At 33.3% G+C, this 21,883-nt stretch overlaps 1 protein-coding gene across 1 annotated transcript in view; it reads right to left on the reverse strand.

Annotated features, from left to right (window-relative positions):
* Window positions 1-21,883, reverse strand: part of LOC106055192 (BOS complex subunit NOMO1-like) — a 33,290-nt gene that overhangs the window by 2,025 nt on the left and 9,382 nt on the right. The window contains exons 2-29 of the mRNA XM_056010201.1: window positions 21,050-21,185; window positions 20,623-20,723; window positions 20,400-20,506; window positions 20,079-20,151; window positions 17,450-17,527; window positions 16,829-16,903; window positions 14,241-14,378; window positions 13,982-14,071; window positions 13,742-13,798; window positions 13,352-13,551; window positions 12,086-12,263; window positions 11,358-11,499; window positions 10,584-10,715; window positions 9,850-9,986; window positions 9,557-9,705; window positions 8,916-9,014; window positions 6,025-6,180; window positions 5,741-5,823; window positions 4,486-4,645; window positions 4,100-4,226; window positions 3,702-3,818; window positions 3,191-3,318; window positions 2,541-2,682; window positions 2,026-2,112; window positions 1,698-1,808; window positions 1,270-1,371; window positions 353-472; window positions 86-178 (exon numbers count right to left, since the gene is read on the reverse strand). Of these exons, the coding sequence (XP_055866176.1) occupies window positions 86-178; window positions 353-472; window positions 1,270-1,371; window positions 1,698-1,808; window positions 2,026-2,112; window positions 2,541-2,682; window positions 3,191-3,318; window positions 3,702-3,818; window positions 4,100-4,226; window positions 4,486-4,645; window positions 5,741-5,823; window positions 6,025-6,180; window positions 8,916-9,014; window positions 9,557-9,705; window positions 9,850-9,986; window positions 10,584-10,715; window positions 11,358-11,499; window positions 12,086-12,263; window positions 13,352-13,551; window positions 13,742-13,798; window positions 13,982-14,071; window positions 14,241-14,378; window positions 16,829-16,903; window positions 17,450-17,527; window positions 20,079-20,151; window positions 20,400-20,506; window positions 20,623-20,723; window positions 21,050-21,185 (3,318 nt within the window). The remainder of the gene's footprint in view (window positions 1-85; window positions 179-352; window positions 473-1,269; window positions 1,372-1,697; window positions 1,809-2,025; window positions 2,113-2,540; window positions 2,683-3,190; window positions 3,319-3,701; window positions 3,819-4,099; window positions 4,227-4,485; window positions 4,646-5,740; window positions 5,824-6,024; window positions 6,181-8,915; window positions 9,015-9,556; window positions 9,706-9,849; window positions 9,987-10,583; window positions 10,716-11,357; window positions 11,500-12,085; window positions 12,264-13,351; window positions 13,552-13,741; window positions 13,799-13,981; window positions 14,072-14,240; window positions 14,379-16,828; window positions 16,904-17,449; window positions 17,528-20,078; window positions 20,152-20,399; window positions 20,507-20,622; window positions 20,724-21,049; window positions 21,186-21,883) is intronic.

Here is a 21,883-nt window from a genome sequence, read left to right on the forward strand (position 1 = left end):
AAAAAATAGAATTAGATCAACAACAAAAAACTACTTAGAAAACATAAATATATAAATTAACAAAATCCTATATTATTATACTTACTGTCTTGTGATGGTAGGCCAATATGGCAATAAGACCAATGATAGGAAGAATCAGAAAAGAGCCTTGGTTAAGATCTTGATCAACAGTTCGAGGCTAGCAAGAAATACACAAGTTTGTTAAGATCACTTGTTATATTTTAACACAATAACTCTGTCCTAATTCTAAGAGCTTATAATTGATGGCACTTCAAAACCACTTATGTAGCTAAACTATTGAAACAGAAGACAAAATAAACTAAGAGAAAGCTGCGCATAACTTTAGTCTTACTTTTGGTGCAAAGTCAAAAGTAAAGTGCATATGTGACTTATTGGCTACAAACTCCAGTGAAGGTAACTTGTAGTCATACTCTGATCTAGACAAAGTGCTGGCCAAGGACAAGAGGTAGGTCTGCATAAAGGCAAACACAAAAAACAAAAATTGTAATGATGCATGTATACAAAAATTAATTTATAAAAAGTACATTAAACATATGTAACAATATATGGAAAATATTTCATCCCCTGCTGTATTTTTTTCTAGCCTTTTACTTAATCTAAGTGGAAGTGTTTTTATTGTACATTGCTACCCCCAATCAAATTTCCTTTAAAACAATATACTTGACACCATGACCAGAAAGTTGAGTACAACACCCATTACCAGATTGGTTTGTAAGCTTCAATACCTGTAGGTTGCAGTTAATGAGGATTGGGCTTTCATTCTGTTAAGTTTTAAACTTTAAACTGAGTGTTAAATGAAGTTTGGTGTTTATAATAATGTTTTTATGTACTTAGCGGCATCGTAATCATCACAAAGTGGTTGAAAGGTGCTTTAAGAATGTGACATATAATATTTGAACTAATCTATAAAAGAAGTTTTGAGCAGGTAGGTCTTAGTGTGAGACAGTCAGAGCTCAATGGGGGATTCAAGTTCCAAACCTTTTTTCCATGTACCAAAAAGGCCCTATAGAAGTTTTGAAGATTTTCATTCAGATGGAAGGTTTGTATTGCAGCAAGATAGTAAAGATTTTTTTTTTTATTTTAGTCATGATTTGCAAAACTTGTTCAGGCAAAAAGTTGGTTTATTACAACAAACCCTTCCATTCTAAGTAGTCATTTCCAGCCACTTCAGAGAAATCTGGTTGATAGGCTAACTCTCCATGTCTGTCTACTGAAAGCTCTAGGAGTAGAACACCTTTAGCTAGTTACCTTGTTGTCCATTTGCAGCGTTGGTAAAAAGAAGAAAGTTGACTTGCTCAAGGAAACTGCATGAATGGGGGTGTCTGGTTGGGCTTCACTCACAAGGCGAATCTAGGAGATATACAAAATTAAGCTAAACATTTTTTGTTAACTAATAAGACTGGTGTTTTAAGGAGATAGTCCATTTAATTGTATTCCCCTTTCCAGCATCAGTAAAATAAAACATCAATAATCCTGAAGATTCAGCAGCTCATACACCAGCATTCAATCAACAAATCTACATGCATATTTGAAAGGACACAATGATTTAACTCATTGTGTATGCCTTTAAGATGAGAGCCACAATGATATTTTGGTTCTCTCATGTCAACTTTAATTTACAAAATAAAACTCTTCAAGTTTTAAAGTTGAAACATTACAAGTATTTATTTCGTTACCTTCAGGAACGGTAAAAATTTCAAGTTTGTCTTCACATTGCCACTAATATCCATTTGATTCATGCGACGGAAAGCAATGATATTTATGTCATGGAGATCTGAGGATTCAACCTAAAATGGACATTAAAAAAAAGTTATTCATCATGTACGAAGATTTGAAAACAAAATTTTAACATGAAATGTTTTCTAACAAAAATCTTTTTGTTAATCAAATCAGTTTGGTAATCAGATTTATCAAATTTCCAGTAAACATGAAAAAGATCTGTAGTTATTTAAATCCATTTCTTTTTAAATGTCACAAAATAAAGTTATTCTTAATGCTGCTCACCTTGACTTGTCTTGCTTCTGGTGCTGTATGTTCTATATGTGTGTTGACATCCCCAGACTTGAGGCCAACTTTATACAAACATTCAGGCTGGAAGTGACCAAAATGTAAAGAAAAACGCTTTTAAATTATCACTGCTGTATTTCTAGGGATTATACAAATAGATTGTTCCAGTCAGGTGAAACACACATTAAATATATAATGTCCAGGAGCACATTAGGAAAGAGCTGTGGAGCACCATACCTGTCACTGACACAAGGGTTCCACTTTTCAAAATTCTATGTAATAATTTAAATATGGGGGAAAAAATTCACTTTAAAAGCCAAGGAAAACAGTTACCACTTAATAGTACTAAAATCTAGAATAAGTAAAAGTCAAAGAATTTTTAAAAGAAATGAGCGATGTAAGACTAAAAATTAATTATAATAGAGGGAACCTTAAAATAAACTACTTCCCAATCTAAAAAAAATCTTTCATTACAACCAAGTATTCATTATAACTATAGAAATAGAGCTCACTTGAAGTCCACGTATTCTGTATGAGCCATCCATTTCTGTTTTACTTTCTTCTTGGTAAGTCTGACAGTTGCCTTGACCCTGGGCTTCTATGATAATGCCAGGTTCGGGTTCACCATTCAGTGAGGTCACTTTGCCATAACAGCTAAACATTCACAAAAAAAGTACATATTAATAAAAGCTTATCCAGATATCCATTACAAAATATGCATTTATGACAAATAACAGTTCACAGATACTCAAAATGGATCATTATGTAATATTATTGATTTTCCCATAAATACAATATTTTACTTTTTTTTTTTTTTTTTTTTTTTAATTTACTGAAACACTTGATTTTCTTTAAGAGTATCACAAAAACTAAGAAAATGTAGCATAATCACACAAAGCAATTTTATTTAAATTATTTTTTTAGCTGCCAATTTTTTAATATGCCTAACATTTATTAGAATATTTAGGAATGTCACTTATTTCAAGTCATTTCTGATTCAGAAACCCAGAAACTAAAATACCTAAACCTAGCAGGCCAACAGCTTTTTTAATAAAAGTAAGATTTGCATTGAACCAAAGAAAAAAAATTGAAAAGTACTAAATTTAGTTTAGTAGAACTGAAATGATTGGCCTTATTTCAGATAAAACTGAAACTTCTGTACCTGAAAGCCACCCTGGCTCCCTTGATGCTAATTTTCTCTGTGGTTCCTTCTTGAACATTGATGATTTGTGAGGCTGGCTCAAACTTGTATTCTTTCATCATTGGACGAAGAAAATATTGACCTGGGCTCTAATAAAAGAACAAAGGTTTAGATCAAGTTTTTTGTTTTAAAACATTGTCTAACTGATTCATTAAATAAATGTACTGAATCCAAAATAAACACAAAATATTCACACAAAATGTTCACCCCTTGCCAAATTTCTTGAAACAAATGTCTACTGTCTTCCTGTGACCATATGAACTATCATATAACAATGTACAACTACCATTTAAGATTCAATAATATCATTATCTTCTGTTTCAGTAAATGTGCGACAGAATTCTTTTAATGTATTTACAATTAACTTCCCTAGTTTATAACATAATCTTTTATTGTAAAAAAAATAATAATCTTACAATAACCTGTAAAGTACACAAAAATAATAAAACAATAGAAAAAGTTCACAACTCACTAGTCCAGTGAAAATCATATGACCATCAACTCCAGTGACATTGTTTGACCTATACTGATGGTCACCACTGAGAGAAAGCAGTACGCTGGACAGTGGTTGACCAACTTCATTCAGCATCTGTTGAGCATTGAGATAGTTGTGGATTAACTAAATTATACTAGGAAATTCATATTAAAAAACGCATTGGAAACAGAGTAGTAAAGATTAATTTCAAACATCTGGGTTTAAGTGTCAACAACATAATAAGATAGTTCAACTCAATGTTAAAATGGTTCATCTCAATGTTAAATGCAGTAGCTAATTGTCGATTCAATGGTAAGTATTTTCTGGAAATGGTTAGTACTTGTCATACCATTGGTACCATTATATGAATTAAAAATTTTAATTAGACAGGTTACCTGAACAGCTATTTCTCCCAACTTGGAGGCTCTAAAAGACATGGAGTCATTGCTCTCTCTAGACAACACAAAACCTTCCTTCTCAGCCATCACTGTGTACTTCTGTTCAGCATGCAGTGGCCCCACTCTGATAATTATATGCTCATTAATATTTCTCATTATTCAGTTAAGTAACATAGTCCATTTAACTGTTCACACAATTGTTGTTTTTTTATTACAAATTACAATTGATACAGATACATAATAAAAAGAACATATAATGTGTTTAAAATAACATACAGTTACTTAAATGTTTCATGGGATAATGTTTTTAATTATGTTTCAGACATCTATGATACCTCAAAGTGCCAAGAATATCACTAATTAAATGACTGAACAATACTTACTTGTATTTTCCAGTGGCATCTGTAGTGATTACGATTGGTGCCATTGAGCCCTCCTCATCTGACACAGTCACTGTTACTCCGGATAGAGGTGGCTTAATGCTGCCATAGATGAACACGCCTTTGCGACCAATAAGATCAGCTATTACACCAGGACATGCCTCTGTAAGCAAAAAAATATTATTATTTAAGCTAATTAAAAAATAAAGAAAGAAAAACAAAAAATCATTTGGCCTAGCTATTAATTAACTCTATAAAAAGTGAAATGAATACATTCTCTATCTTTTGTAAAAAATTATAACTTCAATGTATAATCTGTTTTCTAACCCAGTAGGAATGACAAGTCAAATGGATGTAACAACAGGGTGAATAATATTTTTTTTTCTAACTAGCTCTCTACAGAATGGACTTGTGTGTTGAATATGAAATAAATTGTTGTCACACTAGACAAGGAATGCAGTCATGCAATAAATTATCTGTTAGAAATATGTACTAGAGATGCCCATACCTCTGAATCACTAACATACCCCCAAGAATGAGATATAAACTGCTACTAAAAAGTAATAATTTAAAATAGAGTAATCCAAAAGTCCAATGTTATGTATTGAAGAAGACAGATGCATGTTTTGTTCTTTCAATCTCATGGCTCAACTAGCACTTTAAATTTAATGAGTAATTTCAAAACAATATTTTTAAAATCTTTTTCTTATGGCTTCTAACAGTAAAAATGTTGTATAGCTTGCATGTATCTATATAGCCATATATTATAGATTTAAATAGTTACATTTAGTACAAAAACTCCATCTTTAATTGTGACACTACACAGATTGAGCCAAAACACAACAAAGTTCTTATCTTTGGCTTTACATTTTTTCAAACACATTTCATAATTTGTTTCTGACTAGACCCTTAAAAAAGTCCCACAAACAAAAGTTCTTTTTATTGCTTGGGCAACAGAGCTTCTCCTCAACTGAAGTCATATTGGGATCTGGCCTAGTTATAACTATTAAGCAGCTTAATGTGCTGTCTTTACTGTATCTTTATTAATAATAATAATATGGGAAATAAGTTTTACAATAATACATTACTCATAACAAAACATAGAACAACAATGCAAGTAAAATGTACATTCATATATGTACATTATAATTAATTAGCAGATTCCCTGACCAAAATGTTTTTCATTTTAAACTAGAAATGTCATTTAATAAAAAGTGCTTTGTCAAACTTTGAATGTTTGAGAACTAAAACATTTTACCTCCACTAATGTAAGCCTCCACAGTACTTGGATAAAACAAAACACTTGCAGACTTGGCTGACAATGTCAGAGTTTCACCAGATCTGAAAGGTGACAAATTAGCATTGACAACAAGAAACAAAATGAACATGCTATAGCTTAATGTTACAACTACTTATTGTTATAGGTGGATACATTTTAGTTAAACATAGCCATCAGAGTAGCCCATAACTGAAGAGCATTTCACAGCTACTGTAATGATAAAGAGACCAAGCACTGGGATTAAATTCAAATGTGAAATTCACCTTGACCAATGAGAAAATGTGTAGACTGTTGGGGACATCACTGGCTTTTTAGTGCTGTCTTTGTCAGATGCAGCAGCAGTGGCTCTTGCTTCATTGGTAGCAGTAACATTGGGCTTTAGGGGACCTACCACAACAGGTGCATCATCAACCGATGATCTGAAAGTTGAAGGATAACCTTTTGATTTAGCTAACATACACATAACATTATTATATGCATGACAAGGTCTAACATACACATAACATTATTATACACATGACAAGGTGTAACATACACATAACATTATTATACACATGACAAAGTCTAACATACACATAACCGCTGGCGGATCCAGAACTTTGGAGGGGGGGGGGGGCGATTTTTTTCCAAACCCTAACCCTAACGCCCAGTAAACCCTAACCCTATGCATAAACGTGCGTACAGCATATATATATACATATATATATTCGATATGTGAGAATAAAATAAGACTGTTTCTCAATCTTCGGCGAAAAAAAAAACAAAAAAAAAGTAATGTTGAGGCATTTCTCTTGCAAGCTTGGGGGTCTGGGAAAGCGCTGCAAGTTCCTTTGTGGGGTTCGGGACACCCAAAAGCGTTTTCTTGCATTTTTCACTGCAGAAACGCATTCTCCTGACATCTACAGCTCATTGTTTATCAGTGGGGTTCAGGGCCAAGCCCTGACGCAAAAAGCGTTTTCTTGCATTTTTCACTGCTGAAACACATTCTCCTGACATCTACAGCTTATTACTTATTAATTGTATGTATCGCACTTCCACCTGTTTATATTATATAGATATTCGACTAATTTTGTTCACATACTATGATTTCTCCATAAAAGTAGAACCGCCCCCCCCCCCCCCACTCAAAGGGTTTAGATGGGAAGGGCAGTAGAGGTATTCGATCCTCCCCTTCCAATCGGCCAAAGATGAACGACATAATATAAAGACTGGTTAGAATACCAATAACAAGTTTTAATCATATAGATATTTAATTGATTCTGTTACCAAGCTGTGATTTCTGCAAATAAATAGGACCGCCCTCCCCCACTCGAAAGTTTATGGGGGGGGGGGGGCGGATTGATGCCATCGCCCCCTCCCGACCCTACAAAATCGGCCAAAATACTAGAAAGGGGGGGAGGCGAAATAATCTAAAAATAGGTTGAAATATAAATAATTAGTATATATTATTAGCATAAGTAATAAATTCGTATACAAATTGTGTGAATTCTATACTAAAATTCTTCCGCCCCCCCCCCGGGCCGAGTGGGGGGGGGGCGTGATCGCCCCTACCGCCCCCCCCCCCCCTGGATCCGCCAGTGCACATAACATTATTATACACATGACAAGGTCTAGCATACACATAACATTATTATACACATGACAAGGTCTAACATACACATAAGATTATTATACACATCACAACACAAGGTCTATGTTTAAAATTCACAAAACTACCTCTAGATAAAGGATTGTGTCATGAGTGATGGTGAAAAGGATGTTAAAATTTTTTTTTAAATATATCGGTAAGGAGTAGAAAGCATTACTTTCTTTTTAACATTTATTATATAAAGATTGTTGAATTGACTTTCTAAGCCAAATCAACAAAGTCAATATGATCTTTATATTCATACTGATAACATTTAGTCTTTATAGGTTAAACAGACAAAAAAGCAGGACATATAATCTGCACAACCAAAACAAGCAATGTAAAAAAATACTTTAAAAAAAAAAGTGCTTAATATTATCTAAAGAAAAGAACTCTATATTTACAACTATGTCAGCATTATATCTCAATAATGTAGAAGTTATTTCTCTTTTTCAATATCAAACAAACTATTTGATTATCAATAATTAATTGAAAAATTTGGTTAATATTTTAACTGATTCATGTTTTGTTAGGTACAGTAAATAATTGTTTAAAGTTGCAACTTGATCTGAGAATGAGTGTGGTAGAAATAGCGTGTACAATTATCTAAGGGGAAAAAAAAAACAAATATTTAGCCATATTTCTGAATACTGAAGAATGAATTTCCATTGTCGGTATCAAACAAAAGAATTAATTGCCAATAATTAATTGTCTTGTTGGTTAATATTTTTTATTGATTCATGTATTATTGACCAAGTAATAATTGTGCAAAGTTTCAGTTTGATCTGAGATTGGGTGTGGGAGAAATAGGGTGTTCAATCATTTTACAAAACAGACAGAGTGAGTTGATATAAGCTTTTTAAAAAAAAAAATTTAATCTGAAACTTGGTTTGTTCTGACTAAAAATTTAAATTTAGCAAGAAGTGAACATAGACAAAAAAAAAAAAAAACTCCACTCCATCTATATTTATTAATTGATACATTTTTATGTTTTACTTAGCCAATAAAAGTAAAAATAATACATGAATTCATAAAATTATATTTCCATATATTAGTTCAATATGCCTTAATTTTGTACACCTTTGATTAGGTTCTTCTATTATGGTCTGAAGATAAATCTAGCCAACATGATTTATGAAGCACAAGTTTTAGATGGGGCTTTCAAAGTGATTGATTGGATTCGATGTCTAGATGTGATTGGTGGAGTATAAAATGTAGATATTATTGAACAGCCTTTATGGATGTAACAGGTGGAGTATAAAATGTGGATATTATTGGACAGCCTTTATGGATGTAAGTGGCAGGGTATGGGAGATAGATGGACAAAGAAAGAATGAAAAGGAGGAAAAAATAGGATCTTGAAGTAGACTAACCCCTAAGAGGAACAAAATTAAATTAAACAGGCCTTGAAACAGAGATTTACAAGGTTACCCTGAAAAAGTGTCACCCCTGGTCTTATGAGAACATGAATACAATATATGTCAATTTTCTTTTTAAAAAGCTGAAGTCTTTATTTGCTTAACTTACTTGATAGTGACCTGAATGTCCTCCACTGTTGTATCTGTTGTAATGACTCCTAAAGCCAAATGCTGGATGGCATTTAATGTCAGTGTCAAGGGATTGGAACTGAACAACAAATGTGAACAATGTAGCATTCAGTATGTGACAAACATATTCAAGTTTGGTAAACTTTTACAAGTAGCTCTAAAATTCTATGGTAAACTTGTACTTTTCTTTTACTTTTCAAGCTTCATTTTTCTTATTTTTCATAAACATTTCTGTGAGTTAAAGAACCAAGGAAAACAAATTGACAACTTTTTCCCCTAGTGAATGGCCCATCCCCCACCCCCACACCCCTTTTAGCATTACCAACAGAAAGTCTGTGTTTTAATGTTTCCCCACACCTACTCTTGGTCTGTGACTTCTAGTATCTTTTGTGTTCAGTTGGAATGGGTCCTGCTTTATAGTACTGAAGGATTGAGAACCACCTTCTCTAATGCCAACCACTTGAACAGAAGCCAATTTTAGTCAAATAAGATAATTAATTTAGAAAACTTAAAAAGAAAAAACATTCACTATCAAAAGGTTACATTGGTGATGTCTCATGAAGTAAGCAAACATGTCACATGTTAAAACAAGACAAAAATGTAAGTAAGAAATCCACTAACGTGTCATAGCTGTAGGTTTCTTGGTCAAATCTGTGACAGGAATCTGGTGCCAATTGGTAAACACCAGGGTGAGCCAAACAAAACCGGTTCAAGCCTTTATCCAATAGAAATGAGCCAACACTCTTTTCTTTTTTATTGTGGGCAAAATTCTAGGATGAAATAACAGTAAAACCCCAAAATAATTTGAATTGAACAGATAAAAAGAAGTATTACAAAAAGTTAAACCTTAAAGAAAAACAGCACAAGTGTTGCTCATGTAAATATGTGGTGCTGGCAATATCTTAACAACTTACAATAGTGATTGGATGGGATACACTACACTTGAGGATGTAACCAGTGTGGACAAACTCCAAACCAGTCAGGTCATTGTCAGCTACATCCAGCTCTATGGACTTCTCTTTCCAGCACCAGTTGTCCAGCACAATGGAGGCTGTAGAGAACAACAGCAACTGTGTTAAAAGAACCCAAAACCTTCCCAAGGAGAAGAGGCTAAGAGGCATATTGGATGATTGGAATATTTATGAATATTCATCACAGCAAAGTCATCAAGGCTACTTTGTTTATGAGTACTTTTATTACAAATATTCTAGACTAGATAACTTTTAAGTCGTTTTTTTTTTTTAAAGTTCTTACAATATAGACATGATTTTGTAAAATTCACCAAGTTTATTCATGATTATGGATATAAATGTGATAAAAATGACTTTGCTACTTAAAACCTGATGTGGACTAGAAATTTTAAATTTCAAATTTTAGTTATGTTTGCAGAGCTCCTTATTTAAGCACCAAAAAACCTTCTCCCAGATATGCTAACATGTCCATAGAAGAAATTTGTACCAAAGTACTGAACATGGATGCATTACACTAAAATAATAATAATTATGAAGCCTATTAATAAAATGAACTCTGAATGTATACTTTACTTAAATTAAGACCTGTACTTAAATATGAATTAAACACAAATTAATAAATGCTGCCAAAAGTCTAAAACATACATGAAACTGAAGAAAACAAAAAAATAAAGTACCTTTGTACTTTCCAGGCATGACATTGTCCAATAAAAATGTGGCCTCATTGCCAGACAGTTTCACCCCAGTTCTAATCTGACTATCTGTACGACCTACGGCATCAAGTGTCACCTCCATGTTCAGACATTTTTCTGGAATACAATGAAATTAATCACATTCTTCTGATTGGAAAAGCATATATGTATTGACTAAAGTATTGAGAGACATTTTTTAACCTAAAAAGATAGGTATACAATTTTTAAGAGGATTTGATTTTGATTTTAGGCATATCGGCACAATTTAGGCCATGTCGTGCCTGCAGTCCCTTAAGGACTACTCTCTCTCTAAACAACAAGGGCCAGATTCTATACAGTCATATCATTAAAATCAAGGTCTATTCACAGTTAAAATAGTAAAGGTAGTAAAAATTTAATTATTTGGTAAAAATCTAATGTAAATAGTACATGTTCACAAATTCATAAATCAGATCTTCGTAGATAACCCCACTTCCCGGATAAAGCCCAGTACATTCCCAGGGTCGACATTATCAAATAGTGTTTTTAAGTTAGTGGCTCTACAATATTTCTCCCTGGCATCCTGGTATCTGGGGCAATCAACGAGGATATGTTCCACAGTGAGGCGAGAGTCACAGTATTTTTAAGATGCCTGTTAGCTATTTGCTTTTCGTCAATTTGTCGAATATCTAAATTTAAACATGGAATCTTCAGATTACCTCTCTACTGCTGAAGCAAATCATCATTAGCATAATCTAAAGGCTAGCATGAGGTACATACCCATACACTTGACACTGCCAGATATTTTAGCTCTAAACTGTGAGAAGTTGACATCCAATACTGGCTTACTGGACACTGTGACTGTTCGTTCAACTGGAGTCAAGGTTAGGCCTGCTTTGATTTCTGCTTCACTCACATATACCTAACCAAAGAAAGAAATTACATTTATGAATGTTTAATTTCAGCAAAATTTCTAACCACTGCCATGTTGGCTAGTTGTGTAAACTGTCAGATTCTAACCACTGCCATCTAAAACCAAGGTCTACAAATCATTACTATTACTATTTAGAAAACACATTTTTGAAATATTAGATATTTGAAGTTATGATGCTATTGAATTGCCAACTGGTGAAATACACACACAAACACACAATTAAGTTTTCACACAGAACCTTAAGAGGAAGTGATAAACTCATACTAATGTTTATAGCACTTGTAAAAAGAAAGTATCAGCAGCAATGTCCTATAGCATTTTACTTTAAAATTGCATTATGTTTGTTTATATTTAAGTAACCTTGGCTAGACTTAGAAAATATGGGAAGTTGAAGAAAAAATGAAGGAAAGGAAAACCCTCAAAAACAGAATTTCCAGAGCATTCTGGAAATGTGGCATTCCTGATTCCCTATCACTCCACAATATAACTATTGAGTAGAAAAACTAGCAATGCTAGAAGATAATAAATGTAACCATGACAACCAAACAGTAAACATTAAACATCTGTTTATTACCTTGACTACATATTTTCCAGACTTGACCATTTCACAAAACACTCCATTGGAATCAGACAACACAGATTTGGCATCCGAACCTTTACCTTCTGGGTAGTAAATGATCCTTCTCTGGCTGCTAAGCTTACCCAAGCTTTCAGGCACCCTCTCTATGGTGACCTTCCCACACATGTTGAACCTGCAAGAAAAATGGTTATTCAACTATGAGGCATTATTGACTTTTGCAATGTTGAGAAAAGAAAGTTCTACACAGTATTTTATTACTGATAAATGTAAGGTAAGGACCCTTTTCAGATCTTGTGATCTATGGGTACAGTTGATTTAAAGCTTATCAGTTTCTTTGGCAGTTGATTAATAAGGGTGTCATGTGGCCAACACAACAACCAACTGCCATTGCTTCCTCAACATGTCAGGTACCCATTCAAGTTGAGTAGACTCAAAAGACTCAGCAGTGTCCTAATATCCTGATTTTTAAAATCCCAATCTTTGAACCCCTCAGTTCAAAATATTAGCTGGATAAGCTTCTAAAATAGACCTTTGAATAGACTATATGTGCAAAGTGCTTTATAAAGTAAAGTTCCCCTTTTAGACCTTGTGGACAATAGGAGGGATGATGTAAAGGTCATCTGTTTCTGTGGCCTACGGTTAACAAGGGTGTCATGTAGCCAGCACAACGACCAACCGCCTTTACTTTTCCCTAACTAATGTCAGGTACCCATTAGAGCTGGGTGGACTCAGAGGCGCCCGAAGATCCCGAAATTTAAAGTCCCAGTCTACACCAGGATTTGAACCCCGGTCCCCGGTTCGGAAGCCAAACGCTTTACCGCTCAGCCACCGTGCCTCCAAAGTGCTTTATGCTTCTACACAAAACTGCTGAGCATACAACAACAAAGTATTTTTCAATATTCAAGGATAGATGATAATTATAATATTTCTTGTGTTCAATTGCTTTCATTTTTTTTAAAATAATTATATGATTTCTCTGACAAGTTATTAGGTGTGTGAGCAATGCTTCTTTTACTAGACTAAATTACTACTCCTACAGAAGCTATCAGGTTAGGTAGATTACACTAAACCACTACTCACCCAGAAGCTTTGAGGTTAGGTAGATTACACTAAACCACTACTCACCCAGAAGCTTTGAGGTTAGGTAGATTACATTAAACCACTACTCACCCAGAAGCTTTGAGGTTAGGTAGATTACACTGAATTACTACTCAACCAGAAGCTAAGAGATTAGGTAGATTACACTAAATTTCTACTCACCCAGAAGCTATGAGGTTAGGTAATTCTGGAGTCTTGGGGTTAATTTCCACTGACATTTCCTCAAACCATATGTTGTCAACTCGAGCATTCAAGCTGTAGGTTCCAGTTTTCATGTTTTCTAGATTAAAGGAACCATCTGCAGCACTCACTGTCTGCTCTTTGCCATTGATTATTATTGTAGCCTTAGGAATGCCAACTCCCTGAAAAGCAGCCGTATACATATTTACAAAAAGGACAGCTAACATCTAGTTCAAAGAAATTAAGTCTCTTATTATATTTTTTATTCACTAGTCCTCTTAATACAGGCTTTTAGTTTCGAAAATATAAATTTAAACTTTTTATTAAGGACAAAGAAAAAAACGTGTCAGGTAGATTTAGATAAAAACTCACATTTTCTTTGTCCAAAACTTTCCCACTGACAGAAAATCCAGCAACTTCAAATTTCTCCTAAAAATAAAATATATGCATATTTTAGTAAATAATTATGAAACTTTGGAAGATGACTTGACCACTAGTTTCAACTACTAAAACAACTATTGCATATGTAAAACTAAACATTCTAAAATCTCCAAATTAATGAAAGAACATTCCATTTGAAATTTGAAATATTTAATGCGTAAGTATAAATACCTTAAGTAAAACTGATCCATGACGCACTTCAAATGGGAGTTTATCTGGTTCTACATCGAATGTAATGTGGTCACCTTTGTAGAATGGAACCTAAAAAGACAAAAAAAGTATTCAAACACATTAATTGACCATGTGGACAATCAGAAGTCTGTCACAGATATAAAAAACTATAAAAAAAACTTTAATATTTAGAAATTCATTATGAATATAATTGTCTAATTATCTGAGAAGAACAAACAAAATATCTAAAATATGTCACCAAAAAGTAGGATCCACTTGGAACCACTGGAAAAACAAAAGTCCCATCATCTTTAGATGTCACATAACAAATGGGAGATAGCTTGGTCTCCTTAGAGTTAAAGCCTTTAGGGACTCCCTTTTCACACTGCGACACAGTCTGTAAACATTCATTATAAAAAATGTACACATTGTGATATGTTACATATAGTAACTAGAAAAATAAGTTTGAAACCTCAAGAGCTTTTTATTATTTCTTTGCTAAAGTAAGTGGTATTACTAAGTGTTGCCTTACACCATAAATAGTAAGGACAACCTATTGACCATGTGCTTAACATAAATTATAAAGAGAGGTGAATAATTTCTGAAGCCAATGGCCTAGAATAGTGTAAAATAGCCAATGATCTGCTGCATACAAATTTTGATGAGTTTTCATTTTTTACATCATCACAGATTCTGCCAATATTTATCCACACGGAAAGACTCTAAAGCAGGCATGTCAAACTCGGCGTTCGGGGGCCGCATGCGGCTCGTGACCACTTTGCGTGCGGCCTGCTTAGCCACCTAAAAATTATCAAAATAATGTTAAACTCTTACGCTAGAAAATAAGAGATGACAAGCTACTTGAATCGAAAAATAGTATTTGTTAAACTGAACAACGAGAGTGTGTCTGCAGTGAAAGCAATTTAAGCTACATATTGTCAAATTTAATTGCAAGCCGTAGTAAATCACTTAGTGAATGTGATTTTATGAAGGAGTGTGTCATTAAAGCCGAAGTAATTTGCCTAGAAAAGGTGAAAGCATTCACAGAAATAGCATTAACTCGGAACACTGTGGCAGATGGAATAAATGACATGTCAGTCAGATTACGTGAACAATTAAAGATTTTGAATTATTTTCATTGGCTCTCCATGAGTCAACTGATGTAATGGGTGTAGCACAGTTGGCTATATTCATAAGGGCCTGTGATAGGAATTTTGAGATTCTATTTGAGCTCTGTTCTATGCATAATACCATAACAAGCAAGGATGTTTTGAGAAATAACAGGGATTGATATGGCAGTACAATTTACTTTTGGTAAAGCTGGCTAGTCTAACAACGGATGGCGCACCAACCATGAAATGAAATGGTTTTGATGCAAAGTTACTTGCAAAAAATAAGAGAAACTGATGCTAAGTTTAAATTTCCTCATTTTCAGTGCATCATTCACCAAGAAACATTCTGCACACAGCAATTACAGTTCCAACATGTCATAAGACCGGTTTCAGTTACTATCAATTTTATTAGTACCTGTGGCTTCAATCCTCGCTAATTTTCACTGTTTCTGGATGACATTGGACACGAATTTGATTGTGCCCCCTACTACACAGAAGTCAGCTGGCTCTCATGTCATAAAGTATAGAAGAGATTTTTTGCACTTCGTGAGGAAATTGTATTGTTTCTGAACATGAAAGGTGAACCTGTTGAACATTTCCAAACTGACGAATGGATTCAGGATTTGGCATTAGCAGTTGATCTCACCTGCTTGACTTGAATTTGAAACTTCAAAGTAAAGACAAAATTGTCACAACTGCGTGTAATCATGTGAAGTGCTTACGAGCAAAATAACGAATGTGGATAAACCAAATATGAAGAGGAAATCTTGTTCACTTCTCAACGTGTTAGGAACTAAAAAGATTAAATAAGGCTACAGCATTTGATCAATGTGTCTTACACCTGGAATCGTAAGTAGATGCTTTCAATAACTGTTTTCGTGACTTCGTTCCATACGAGCAGGAATTTTCGTTGTTTGTATCTCCATTCTCATTTGATTCTGAAATTGCTGCTGGTAATGTGCACTAGAGCTGAGAGAATAGCAGATTCTTTGTTGAAATCGAAATATATAGAATTGGCTGTGCCAAAATGAAAAAGTTCTTTTCTATAATGAAAAGCACATCACCGTTCGAGATTATCTCATCAATATTTGTCATCAGTGATGAAAGTGTCATGTGGAAAACAAACTTCAACATGACATTAATAAGCTTGTATCCTATAAAAGATGTCAAGCATCAGAACAAAGAAAATAATATGTAATCATATTAATTTTTAATTTTAATTTTTAATTATGAAAATAGTACTACACATTTAGCTAACTAAGGGACAGGATTGCCATTAATTATTGTATTCTATTGTTTTGTTTCTAATTTACATAAAACTAGTAGGCTGTTTTGCAACTGATATTTGGATGCGGGACCTCAGGTCATGGTAAGTTTGTATGCGGCCCATACACCTTAATGAGTTTGACATGCCTGCTCTAAAGTAAACTTTTTAGATGGCTGGAACACTGCTGTTTAAAACGTTTAGGACTATCATTGTTAAGCCCTCTACAAACAACTCATTCCACCAGTAATAAGAATTATGATGGTGGCTAGACTAGATATACTCAACTTCATAGACTGTAATAAGGGTATAAAAAATATATTGTCAATGTATTTCTTATTATCAAATTAATATTTTCTTGAACTGATTGTTCAGGAACCATCTCATGAAACAAAAAAACAACAAAAAAAAAAAAAAACAAACAAAAAAAATTTTAATGAACAAGAACAATTTTAAAACTCCTAAACTTACAGGCAAAGGCTGCGTCTCCGAGTAAAGAATAAAATTCACAGATTTCATGGGTTGACCATCACCAGTTACTTCCCCCTAAATGAACAGCACAAAATAATCATTGTATAGCTTTATAATTAAGTTGATTCTGTTTTGTTTTCATTTGAGACAATTCTGAGTATGTTCATTACACAGACAAAGAACTTTTCATGGCTGTATACCAGATGCTTTAATTTTAATTCATTAAAAATAATTTTTTTCTTTAGCTTTAAAACATGATTGTACAAGTTAAATAAGTAACAGTAAACCTGCCCATAGATATATGTTAAGTCACATGACATGACAGTATTTGAAAAGTCATAATGACCAACTAAATTCTCATTTCCCTACTAAATTCATGATACACTCTACAGTATGGTGTGCTCAGAAATAGAGTCTCTCTCCTGGGACTTGACACTCTAAGTTAAGAAGTACCCAGTCATACAATTTCTGGGCTTAAGCATATGTGTATCAAGGATTGGCCCTTTGGTCACAAGAAAAGTTGCAAAGGGAAAAGATCATCGCTCGGACGTAAAATCCCAAAAACAGTTTACAAAAAGAAATTAAAAATTCTGTGTGAACTTCTGTGTCAAAAAAACTCACCCTGACATCATATCCACCAATAATTATACCTGCTCCAATGTTGACTTTGTCATTCTTCACTTGCACAGTTACTTCATCCTGAAGTCACAAAGAGTTGAATTATAGTCTTGGCATTGATAAATTAAACAGATTAAGCTTAAATTAAATAGACCCATTAGTCAGTTTTATTCACATTTTACAGGGTATGAGTTTATCTGAGTCTTTAAGAATAAATGCTTGTTTAAGGAAAGTAACAATTATTAACCAACTAAGATTTTTTGACAAAACACACAAAAATACACAAGACAGGGTTGGCAGCACTTTTCCATGACAAAATTTTAGGAGATTTAGGAGGTTTTTTGAGGATGAAATATATGATATATGTGTGTGTGTGTGTGTGTGCGTATATGTGTGTGTGCGTGTGTGTGTCTCGCACAATTATATTTAAAAGAAATATTGGGTAAAAATTTTTAGTAGAGTGGACAAAATTTTAGGAGAATTCTGGCAATTTTATGATTTTTTCTTTTCATTTTTTTTTAGGAGATTTTAGGAGTGCTACGAACCCTGACAAGATCATGTATACAGATTGTTATAAGTATAATTTAATTAACAATTTATTTGAACTCAGTAGAAAATACAGGTTGTGAAAGTGGCACTGCTACATTCTGAAAACAACTATGTCTATCAGTAGTGATGGGCAAAAGTTAACTAAAAAGTTAGAAACTTTTAGTTTAACTAGAAAAAAAAAGTTTAGTTAAAATCGTAGTTTAATTAATTTTTTTTAGTTACTAACTAAAACGTTTAATCAAAATTTGTAAAACTTTTCAACATGTGGTCAGGGTTGAAATGCACTCCTGTTTTCTGGTCATGTGATATCAATAACTTTGATTATCAAAATAAAGATGCAGTTAACAACTATTTAGTCAGTCTGCATTTGAAGAGGGTTAAGTAAGATGCTGGTAGAAGTTATGGGAGTAAATATTTGCACTTGAAAGTAGCAGTATTATAAAATGTAAAACATTTTTTGCCAAAAGCTTCTATGCAGTATTATGAATCAGGTTGTTCCGAATTTTTTGTGAGCCACGTGGAGGTTTTTAATTTCTGTTTCTAGTGGGAATCTGATTAGTGAGTTAGGTCAATATTTAGTGGTTTTAATCATTGGCGGCAAACAATATTTTTTTTACTGCAGGAACATCAAGTAGGCATACACCCTTTTTATAGTCTTAAGACTTATTATTAAGATCTATTAAGTCTAAATCAACATACAGATCTAAAGGCATTAGGGTAATCAACTCTAGAAAAAAAATCTTAATCCACACCCTCTCTGACCATAACTAATTTTAACAACCTGGTCAGCTAAACATACACATGACCACATGTAGGCCTAGTGTACTGTACATGTGTATTCGATAATACTGCAAGACTTCCCTGCAATAAGCGTTATGCAATAGTGTTTGCTTAATGTGGAGTGGTCAGACAAGAAAATAACACACTGGCTTGGCTAGTGGCTAGTCAAGCATGTTCGTAGATATATCTTTACACTAAAATAGTTATACACCCTCCCTGCCCAGAAAGTAAATAGACGGTGTGTCCGACTGATTTTAACAACCTGGCCAGATTGACGTACACGTGTAGGTCTATATAGTGTACTGAGTGTGCAGTCCACAATGACAAGATCACCCTGTTTTTTTCCCTTGCCTGTTTAACGGTTATGCAATAGTGTTAGTTGTATTTTTAGTGGTCATGATCCGCATGGTTAGTCAAGCATGTATTTTACACTATAAAATAGTTATACAGGTCAAAGGTTTTAAAAACTCCAACGATTTTGTTTCTATTTCTTTGGTTACTAGATCTAAATTTGAAATTCTAAAAGTATGTTATTTAATGAGATTTTAAACTTTACCGGTATAAGTAAGATTTTCCGTTATATAATAAGTGAACATAATTTTTTTTTAAAAGAGTACCATTATTTTTGAAAGGTTTTAATTCAAGGCAAAAATACAAGCACACATATTTATTTAGAATTTTAAAAAAATTTATTGTGCATTAAACGTTTATGTAAGAAACATATTCTTTATTGATTTTATTATAGATAAATATTACTAGAATGTTAAAAGAATAAGATTGAACCTTACCGTAGGCATGCGGTCGGATGATAATATCTTATATAGGTCTAGTTCAACCCTGCCCTCCCCCCCCCCCAACAAAAAAAAGTTATGAAAAGTTTGTTATAGTTTAATTAACTTTCTTTAGTTTAGTTTAACTATCTTTTGAAATTCATGATAAACTAATAGTTTAACTACTTTAATTTAGTTTAAAACTAGTTTTAGTTTAACTTTTAAAAGTTAGTTTAGTTCCCATCACTATCAGTCAAGCAAAATCACAATCACATTTGTATGTTCAGAAAATACAACTTTTGGTCTTAGAGCAAAACACTTGAACGATAAAAAATATTTTGTGGTATATATGCCAGTTAAAATCATAGGCAATATTTAGTCCTTAAGGAACAAATTACTATAGCTATAACAGATACCTTTCTAACAGATACCTTTCTTGTGCACACCAATTCTAAAAGCTGTAAATTGATAATGACTATTCCTAAACAAAAAAGTAATGCTAAATGTTGATTTCAAAGTTTTTAACTAAGTACCTTTTGAAACTGCCATACAGGGTGTGATGCTTTAATTTTATAATCTCCAGGCATTACATTTGAGAAAGAAAAGCTGGAAAAGAATAGCATAGCAAATGCTAAATACAGTCAATGCTTCCTGCAAAATGTGACACAAATATTTGAAGTATACAATACTCTTCAGTAAATTGCAACTTCTTGAATGCAAATTCAAAGTATTACAACAAGCCAATGAAATAAAAAACTGTTTTATGAGTAGCATCCATCATATACAAAATATGCAAACAAAACAAATCACTTTGGAATTAAATAAAACAATTTCTGAAAAAAATGTATACTCACACTCCTTGCTCTGAGGTAAAACCTTTTTGATGAAAATCTGGTTTAGACAGTGATAGCAGCTCAAGTTGAACACCTGATGGTCCAACAGTTTGGCCAAAACTTGCAACCTTAAAAAAAAAAATGAAGGTTCTGGTAATCAGTAAGTCAATTAAGTCATTACAGAAGCACAAGTGGATGGTGTCACTAATGATAATGAAAGAAGGTATGTTTATGTTAAACTCACCAAGCCACTAATAGAGAAGCCAGTGAACTTAAAGTTGATGTCTTCTCCCTTGCTACAAGGGTCATTCTCTCCGTCAACTTTCAGCTCCACGCTAACTGGTTCTGTACAAGTAGAGCAATGAATAATAGACAATATTAACACATTGTTATTTTTTCTATCACAGATAAAACAGATTTCCTTTTTATCAAGACAAATTACTCAAGTTTATATTTAAAATGTTTTACGTTATTGACATTAAAAGAAACATATTTATCTGCATTAAATGCAGAAACTTGACTAAAAGATAGAACCCTACCAAGGAAGAATAATTTTAAAATTTAAAAAGCTTTAAATAATATGTCCCATTTTCTTAAAAGTTTTTTGTGAATCGTAACCTATGCAATTTGGTCCCCAAAGATAACTGATTCCTTAATGAGGACAAACTTACCAAATCCCCATCCCTGTGGAGGCTCAGCCTTTAAAATGTAATCCCCTTTATCGTAGAGTGGTATAAGATAGTATCCAGTGTTAGGAGCACAGTCAGTTTGATACTTGATGCTCCCATGTGGAGTGTAAAGTTTGACCTGCAACAAAAAGTTTATCAAAGATAAAACATCAGTGTATACATTTGAAAGAATCGAATGTTACTAGAACTATTAAATTTTATTAATCTACTGTTATATATACAATATATTTCTATTGTGCAAGATCCATTTTCATGGGTTGTTCCATAATGAAAATATTACTGTCACTATCTCAAAGTTGGTGCCATTGAGTAGAACACCCTATTTCAATTTGAGTTTAATTCAAAACACTCAAGTTTATGAGAGTGAATACTTTTACTTAACCTTGGGCTATCCAGATCCTTCATAGCAGTTAGTAAAGGGAAGTCATTGTAAGCAGTCACTAGAGAAAGTTAGTAGAGAACAAGATTTGATAGCAGTCACTATAGAGAGTTATTATAAAATCAAGAGTTATTTCCTCATTTATGAGAGGACATAATTATCTTCTTTTTTGAAGTAACTGTGACAGGTTGGGGAAAGTGACGTGTGTTTGGCGCGTTTAATGTCTAGGGGATGATTATTTTTGATAGGATCACACACCAACCCGTCAGCATACAAATCGGGAGCAGACACGCAACGAGACAAGCGATGAAAGATAGATACAAAGTTAAAAATGAAGAATATTTATTTACATAAATATTTACACAGAAGAATAAAAAGGGGGAGGGTTTGCATCTATCTCTAAGCAATAATATATCTAATCATCACTCTAGCACTTA

Source organism: Biomphalaria glabrata, chromosome 14 (assembly GCF_947242115.1).
Source record: "Biomphalaria glabrata chromosome 14, xgBioGlab47.1, whole genome shotgun sequence".
Lineage (NCBI taxonomy): Eukaryota > Metazoa > Mollusca > Gastropoda > Planorbidae > Biomphalaria > Biomphalaria glabrata.